This window comes from Phytophthora infestans, genomic scaffold (genome assembly GCF_000142945.1).
Source record: "Phytophthora infestans T30-4 supercont1.206 genomic scaffold, whole genome shotgun sequence".
NCBI classification, from domain to species: domain Eukaryota; phylum Oomycota; class Peronosporomycetes; order Peronosporales; family Peronosporaceae; genus Phytophthora; species Phytophthora infestans.
Window position 1 is genome coordinate 1 of NW_003303553.1, and position 7978 is coordinate 7978.

The following is a 7978-nucleotide window of genomic DNA, read 5'->3' on the forward strand; positions in this document are numbered from 1 at the left end:
ATAAGCACACACGTACTATATCGTCGTAGGAGATGCTGACAAAAAGGGTAGGCTTTGGTGACTTATATTTCGGCATCCATCGAAACTTTAGTACTTATTGAATATAGAATGATGTTTTAGGCTTCGTAGCACTGTTGTACTAATTTAACTTACAATATTATTTTGATTAGTACTATTATCAAGGCCTTTCATATTTTTGCTTGCAGTCATTTGTAGTAGTAGTATAGATAATAATTATATTAGCGTTTAATAATGAATAGCAATTGTGTTACTGTTAATAATAATGTGAAAACTTTAAAATATGACTATTGTGGCTCACACCCCTGCATCCCACACTGCCTCCGGGAGAAAGTATCATCTTACTTTGTATTTGCGCTCGTATTGTGCGACCTCAAGATATTGTGTGAGCTTTCCAACAATATATCAAGGTGGCGCTACCTGAGTCTGTATCCGACCACATGTACCGCATGGGCATGTGCTGCATGCTGCTGGACGACGCCAACGAGGCTGTCAATCGCTCCAAGTACGTGACGACAAACTCAATTTCTGTCCAGTCGTATGCATTGCTTTATATGGTGGTGGAGTAGATGTATCAAGATGGCCATTGTGCACGACCTAGCGGAGTCACTGGTGGGCGACATTACGCCTCACGACGGTAAGATCTTTATGGAAATTTTGCTTTTATTGCTTCGTTTATTGACTGTCAGCGTCTCGTAAGCAGGTGTTGCTAACGAGGACAAATACCGCATGGAGAAGGAGGCTCTGGACGAAATTTGCAACACACTAGGCGACACACCGTCTGCTATGGAGATCCGTGAGCTGTGGAACGAATACGAGGCGGGGTCCACTGAGGAAGCCAAGATCGTCAAGGTACATGATACCAAAAGTAAATCTCTACTATTTGCACTTCTGACGGTTCTGTTATTGCCCAACATGCGCAGGACTTTGATAAGTTCGAGATGATTCTACAAGCTGATGACTACGAGCGAGGTACCAGTCTTCATGCACTCCCATATATGACCTAATTACTAATACTTGTGCTGTTGGGTTTAGCCCAGAACGTCCCGTTAGACGACTTCTTCCAGAGTACCAAGGGGAAGTTCCGCACACCGCTGGTTCAATCCTGGGCAGCTGAACTGACCAACCAGCGCAACGCACGCCTCGAGAGCAAGACGCCCGTCAAGAAGTGAAAGTCGACTGCTACCACCTCGATGCTTTATAGCCCTTTTAGTAATGGAGATCTATTACTGCAGTAATGGTGATCATGGCCGTGATAAATAACTAATCGTCTACAGTTTTTCCTTTAGGAAAGCAGAGCGCTGGTCACTTCCGTCGATGACCTCCATGCTAACTTTTACTATCATAAGTCACAGATTTTCTATCACCGATAAGATATCTCAACCGGACGTGGGGTAGTCTTGAACTGGAATACGGCAATTGGACTGGTAGCGGTTCAAACGCTGCTCTGCTCTTTGGCACTCGGATGTCTTCCCAACCAGACACGTAGCGCTCAGCTCTTCGCTCTTTGCAGTTTGTATGCCTGCAATCTCGATACGTCTTGTCCACGTCTCCGACGTGTATCCAGTCCCTAACATGGAGAAATGACTACCGGTATGGTACAGTTTTCTCTCGTGAGTTTCGCTCTCCAGCATGGCGCTCCACGTCTTCTTGAGCATCTGCATCTCCTCGTCGTCCGAGTCTTCATCATAGATTTCTGCTCGTTCCTCTTGCCGACCAAACTCGCGATAGAAGCGTCGTGTAAAGTCAAAGTTATTGAAACGCTGAGCATCGTCACTGTCTTGAACTTCACTGACGCCATATCTGCTAGCACTAGACTGGTATCTGTCATCTCTCTGCGTCATTGTGAACGCTGGACTAGGTACCAATGGATAGTGATGGAAACCTGGAGTAAGCGACACTGCCGCTATTGTTCTTCTAGCTGCACTGGGTGACTCAGCCCCTGATCTATCGTCTCTATCGAGACTACAGGATGGCCCCACACGTGTGACTTGACGATGAGCGCCATACTCTAAGAACGATTCAATATGAGTCATCATACTGAAGCAAATAGCGATCAATTGACGTTGGCGAACCACCTCCACAACCTCCAGTGCCTGTTGTAAGAAGCGGTTAAGCGCCATGGATCTGGTTTCAATCACACGCTTAGATCGGGAGCCGAACAGCTTACGCGGTGGGAATTGCTTGAACACAAACGCGAAGCGATCGGACGGGGACAGAGGCGAACAGTGACGACGATGCGAGCTAATGCTGGCTGTACTGGCGCTGGAGCTGATACTGGAGCTAGCGGTGTAGCTGTCCTCGGAGCTGTCCAGCTCTGGACTAGTCAGGTACGCGGCCATCTGATCGTCAATCAAAGACAAGAGCTTTTCACGCAACTCGCAGAATTCCGAGAAGCATCGACGGATGTGCCAGCTCTGTCGCGTTTTAGTGTTTTCCACGCGTAAGATGTACACTGTAGACGGCTTGAGAGCCAACGCTGACGTGATTGACGCCGATAATGAATGTGTAGCGGCGTTCATGATCTGTGTGAATGGCGGCGAGTGGGAAAATGTGGACGGTGGATTGCTGGCGATTGGGAGCAGTTCGTTGACAGGAGGTTTCGTTCGAGAACTGGAAGGCCTTTCGACTCGCTTGTGTCCCAGTTACAGACACTGGATTCTAACGCGTCACGGCAAACTGATGCAGATAAACGGTTGTCTGCAAGGTGTTCCGCCTTCGGAGGAGATTGAAAAATGGTGACTGCGAGTTGAACGTCCGCTATTCGGGGGGCTCAGGTGAGACCATATCACGGGCCAGAGACCGACTGGACTGCAGTCGGATAGAAAGGAAACAGGCTTACACGAAAAGTTCTCAAGCTGTCGAAGTTCCTCGCGATTTTCTAGCGCCAGTCATTGTTTAAAAGGGTTAACGGCTCCATTTGAGACTTTTAACGGCTACCGGTACCTCCAATGTACCAGATATTCGATACCTTCAAGTCGTAAGGTAAACGTGCTTGAAAAGGCGCATTAGTCAACAGGTCGGAACGTTCCAACGTTGCGTCCGTGAGTCTTTGCACGTGCAAGTCTGGCGTAACCGCGGTACACTGCAAATATTTGACCGCAAAAACGCTGATATGTGACCAGCGCGCAACGCGCTCAGTGATGTCTTGACGCGAGGAAGGTGTGTGTCGTGTCATCTCATCAATCCAGATTAAGTTTTAACTTGTCAAGGACAGCCTAAGGTTGCTGCGATCCAAGGAGACGTTCGGAAGGCAAACTTCAACTTCTAGGATACACATTTGTTTACCTATATAGCTCTCATGCTTTTCGTCATGCTGCAGTACTACTGCAAGTATGGGGAGTACCGAGAAATGTTCCTTGCCGCGAAAAAACGCGCTTACGATTGAATGGTGCGTACCTGCTTTCGTTTCGATAGCTGTCTTTGGCTTGTGATCATTTGACGTAGTGGAGGCTGAAGCTTCGATGAATTTGCTTCCTTCTATCGATCCATACGACTGGATAAGGCTTGTCACGGAATCCATTCTCCTTGTTTAATCGTAACGTCATGGATTGTCTTCCTAAACCACCATTTTTGCCAAGCGGTCTGACCATCGACTCTCCTAAGATTCGATGGAAGGCCAATGCTGGTTAAGCTTCAAGGATGAGGTGGGCGTTCTTCGTCGGCCGATATCAGAACGATGGCCGCCAGCTATGGGCCAGTACACTGCCCAGCGCTCATGTATGAAGCAAACACAAGCTGCACCAACTTACGCATTACGTTCTGCTAGCAATCCGGCCATAATTTCCAGATTGCCTGTCTGTCCACTCGCTTTTAAGCGCTCTTGCTACAAGCGCGCATCGTAATTGAATTATCCAAAGTGAATGGAGTCTTGATCTCATCGAGATATGCTTTAAGAATCCTACAGCGTTAAGCACCACGTAAACTGTATCAAGTTTTGACACATTCAATAGGCTTTTATACTATCGGATACGTATTGTGCGTTCTTCTCAAAATTTCCATGGGTTCTTTGACAGGTATTGAGTATGAATTGCGAACTCACCAAATTTGCCGATATTTTGAAACGGCCCAAATTGGACCGATCGATCAATTTGTGATCCACAATTCTTAGTTCCGAAGTACCGTACTAATTTCGTAAATTCCTTAAGGCACCAGCTCGAATTATTTTTTTTTTACTAGGTTTTACCGTGATTTTCATCAATTTGCCGCCGATTGGCTGTCATCTAAATTTAATGACCAGGATCTAATAATAATAATTGAGGTGTATTGTGTTACTGTCATTTGTCGGACTGAAATTGACCAGGATCTAGACAATTAGGTCCGATTTAGCCATATCTGACTTGACTTATGGCCTTTATGATGAGTGAATTGCCAATTAAAACGGTGTTATTATCGCTTATGGCGGTTTATTAGTCGCTGGACACTTCGAATTAAAGAGGAAGTGCAAGAATTGCCGACGTATTAATAAGTGATCTGCCACCCCTGTCAATACTTAGACTGCTAAAATGGCTGAAAATCATAACATTTATAATATAAAAAGGCTGCGGACTTTTAAAAAAAAGAAGTACAGTATATTGTGAGGAATTTGTTCATGTTGACGGTACGCACGCAATCATCGCACACTCGAGCACTGCTGTTTTCCTATCTACGAGAAGGAGCATTCCGCATGCGCTTGTACTGCAAGAACGTAACTAAAACGTGTGGATAATCCTCTGGATTCAATACGTTGATGCCGACTTTATTTTATTAGCATGAATTCTACTTCGAAAATAAGTAGAAAATCACTTGGATTTGAATGAATATGATACGTATTACAATTAAAATCAGTACATGTTACATGATGAAAGTACTTAACGTTAGTTTTACTGTTGTGGGCACGACGAACTTTTCAATTGCTGAACCCACAGCAGAAATGCACCACCACTACAGCGATTGACGAACTCCAAGACCTGAATGTAGGAAAATTTCGACGACGGAAACCGTGCACATGTCGGACGTGCGCGAAGGTGCGATCCGTTATCCAAGTCTATTTTAACGAGTGCTAACACATCTTCAATTCAATTTGTGTTAAAATAGTGCTAAAAGCACGTGTGCTATTCTACTTATATTTGGTAATTCCTCGATGTACTTGCGATGAAAGTCGAATTGTCTTTTTACCACCGGCTACACTGTATAGGCCATCTATCTGACTTGATCTCGCTCACCCAGTCGATTAACTGCTCTTATTAATAATCATGGTCGGCGGCAAGTGAGTCGAGGAAAGGAACAGTATTCGTCATTCGAGAATCTGCCACGCATCGGCCAAGTCTCCCGTTACTTCACGATGGTGTTTCTCTCTCGCGCTGTCGTGCTTTTCACGGCGACAGTCGCAGCTTCTAGTGCATTGGCGCAGTCTGATACGACTCAGACCCAACAAACGGAATCGGTTTCGCTTCTGGAGGCATTCGAGAGTTGTATGGACAACTCTACCACCAATTACGGAAACGATACCGTCACGGTCAACACCAATTTGTTTGTACAAGAGTCCCCACTCTACGTGGACTACGCCACGGGTCCTAAAGCTCGTATTGACCGCAAACCTCTTGGTGTGTACTTTGCATCATCCGAAGACGATGTTGTGCGTGCGGTCACTTGTTCGGTGACCAATGGCTTCCTCGCAGTGGCGGTCACTCGTACGAGGTATTGTCGTCGATGGACGGCTCGTTGATTATCGACATGGCCGACATGGTGGACGTATCCCTTGTGTCGGAGAACCAGGACGAAGGTTCGGCTGTAGCTACGGTCCAGGCCGGTGCTCGTCTGGCTTGGATCTACACGGAACTCGACCGTCTGGGAGGCTACAACTTCAATGCCGGCACCTGTCCGAGCGTGGGCATCGGTGGTCACATTTCTGGCGGTGGATACGGTATGGTGAGCCGGCACTACGGTTTGGCTGCTGATCAGACTACCGAGTTGCGCGTCGTGTTGTATAACGGCACCGTGGTGACTGCGTCGTCCACGGAGAACATGGACCTGTTCTGGGCTCTTCGCGGAGGCGGTGCCGGTTCGTTCGGCATTGTCACGCTCTTCACTATCAAAGCCTACAAGATGCCCGAGGTGTCGGTTTTCAATGTGCAGTTCAACGCCTCGGTGCGTGCTCAGGTACTGCGTTCGTGGATGGACTACTTCCCCACAGCCGACTCAAAGATCACTACGCAGCTTGTTGTCGACGGCGGAGGCGCGCGCATGGTGGGTCAGTACCTCGGCCCCAAGTCGGAGTTGGACGCTCTACTTAACGCCTCGGGAGTGTTCAACCATGGTGGTTTGAAGTCGCAAGAACGCCGCGATAACTGCTCGCAGCTTGCGACGAAGGCGTACATCTGGAAGGGCACGTGCGACGACCTGAGTTCGCTCAACGTCTCACACCACCTGACGTCGGCTGATAAAGACTACAGCAAGATCAAGGGCGGTTATTCCAACACGGTGCTGAATAATGAGGGAGTCCAGACCGTGCTGGAGTGGGCTGACAGCCTACCGAACACCACGTGGGCCTATATCCAGTTCGAGGCGTACGGTGGTGTCTTCGCCACGCAGAAGAACGACATGACGCCGTGGGCACACCGCGACGCCGTTTGGTCGGTTCAGATTGGCGTGGGCGCTAACAAGGGCGAGTCCGAAGACTCTCCGTCCTACCAGTGGATCCGCGGTATTGCCGGCGCTCTGGAGAAATACTTTGACGGCGGAAACTACCAGAACTACTGTGATCTGGACCTGGGTGACGATTTCGGTAAACGATACTGGGGAGCGGACAACTTCGCCCGCCTGCGCCAGATCAAGGCACAGTACGACCCACTGAACGTCTTCCACAGCGCTCAGTCCATCCCTCTTCCTGCGAGCTCCTAGAAATTCTAATTTCGCAGGTAGTGAGTGACATGTAATGTTTCAAGTACAAAGCTATCTTCTTACTTACTACTACATAGTAGTACTTAATGCTCACTTCAAAAAAAAAGTACTGTAACATGCACTAGGTTTTAAAAGGTAAACGTAGTTTGTATTTTTTTTAATTTTTTAAGACTTACCGGTAATACCTAGCTTTACCTTAAAATACCGGTATTAGGAAAGAATTTTTAGCCAACCTACATCGTTTGATCCCACTCTTTTACACTCGATCTAACAACAGCCGACAGTACGTAACTCACCCGATGGAGTCGAGTCAGTCGACAAGTGCTGACGTGTCCATGGCGGCCTCTGATCCCCCAGCAGCTTCCGAACCCACCAGCGAGGAAGTGTGGCAGCTCAAGCGCGACAGCTATGCTTCTCTACGTGCCTTCGAGTCGCACCGCAGCGCTCAGATCGACAAATTCCAGACCCGTGATCGCGCCTACTGGCGCCAGTTCCAGGAAGAAATCCGCCACGGGGGCGACGAGAACACCCGGCTACTGAAGTTTCTAACATTGCGACTACAGGCCGATCTTGCGTATGCAGAGGCACTGAGACATACACGCGCAGCGCTGGATGCCCCGAGTCAGGGAGCTGATGCGAATGCAGCGACTGGGAGCGACCAGCTGAACGTTCAGTCGTCGGTGTCTAAGGCGCTGCATGCGGTTGGGGAGGTACAGACGCAATTGGCTGAAAAACTGGTGCAACTAACGACAGTCGTGAAGAGAGAGGTGACGACTAAGCCGCTTGAGGAGATGGCGGCCACGTATAAAGAGAGAGTGGCGAGTATGCTCGTGGAGGGGGATAAACTGGATGATATGCTGTTTCAATCGCAAAAAAATGTGCTGTCGGCGTTTGAGAAATATGAGGAATTGTTCAAACAAATGGAGAGCGAGAAGGAGAGTGCAGATACAAGGCGACAGGATCTGTGGTTGGCTGAAATGAACTACTGCATTAATGTACAGAAACTCCAGCAGTGTCGAGTGGAGTATGTGACGGGGATGTCTGGACTATTTCAGCAGTATAAGACGATGGAGGTCTG

General features: G+C 48.1%; 4 protein-coding genes across 4 annotated transcripts; 3 read left to right on the forward strand and 1 right to left on the reverse strand.

Moving 5' to 3' along the window:
- Positions 1 to 424: 424 nt before the first annotated feature.
- PITG_20762 (uncharacterized protein) lies at positions 425 to 1237 on the forward strand (the record flags this gene model as incomplete). Its single annotated transcript, XM_002895278.1, has 5 exons — positions 425 to 523; positions 588 to 655; positions 722 to 870; positions 942 to 990; positions 1059 to 1237. The coding sequence occupies 5 exons, from the start codon at positions 459 to 461 to the stop codon at positions 1133 to 1135; spliced, it is 408 nt and encodes a 135-aa protein (XP_002895324.1).
- A 160-nt stretch (positions 1238 to 1397) lies between these two features.
- On the reverse strand, positions 1398 to 2734 carry PITG_20763 (uncharacterized protein; the record flags this gene model as incomplete). The annotated part of the gene is made up of 2 exons (XM_002895279.1): positions 1398 to 1821; positions 2029 to 2734. 2 exons carry the CDS (start codon positions 2538 to 2540, stop codon positions 1398 to 1400), a joined length of 936 nt encoding a protein of 311 aa, XP_002895325.1.
- A 2607-nt stretch (positions 2735 to 5341) lies between these two features.
- On the forward strand, positions 5342 to 6965 carry PITG_20764 (uncharacterized protein; the record flags this gene model as incomplete). The annotated part of the gene is made up of 2 exons (XM_002895280.1): positions 5342 to 5656; positions 5698 to 6965. The coding sequence occupies 2 exons, from the start codon at positions 5342 to 5344 to the stop codon at positions 6898 to 6900; spliced, it is 1518 nt and encodes a 505-aa protein (XP_002895326.1).
- Positions 6966 to 7235: 270 nt separating this feature from the next.
- PITG_20765 (uncharacterized protein) lies at positions 7236 to 7963 on the forward strand (the record flags this gene model as incomplete). Its single annotated transcript, XM_002895281.1, has 2 exons — positions 7236 to 7914; positions 7956 to 7963. The coding sequence occupies 2 exons, from the start codon at positions 7236 to 7238 to the stop codon at positions 7961 to 7963; spliced, it is 687 nt and encodes a 228-aa protein (XP_002895327.1).
- Between the last annotated feature and the right edge of the window lie 15 nt (positions 7964 to 7978).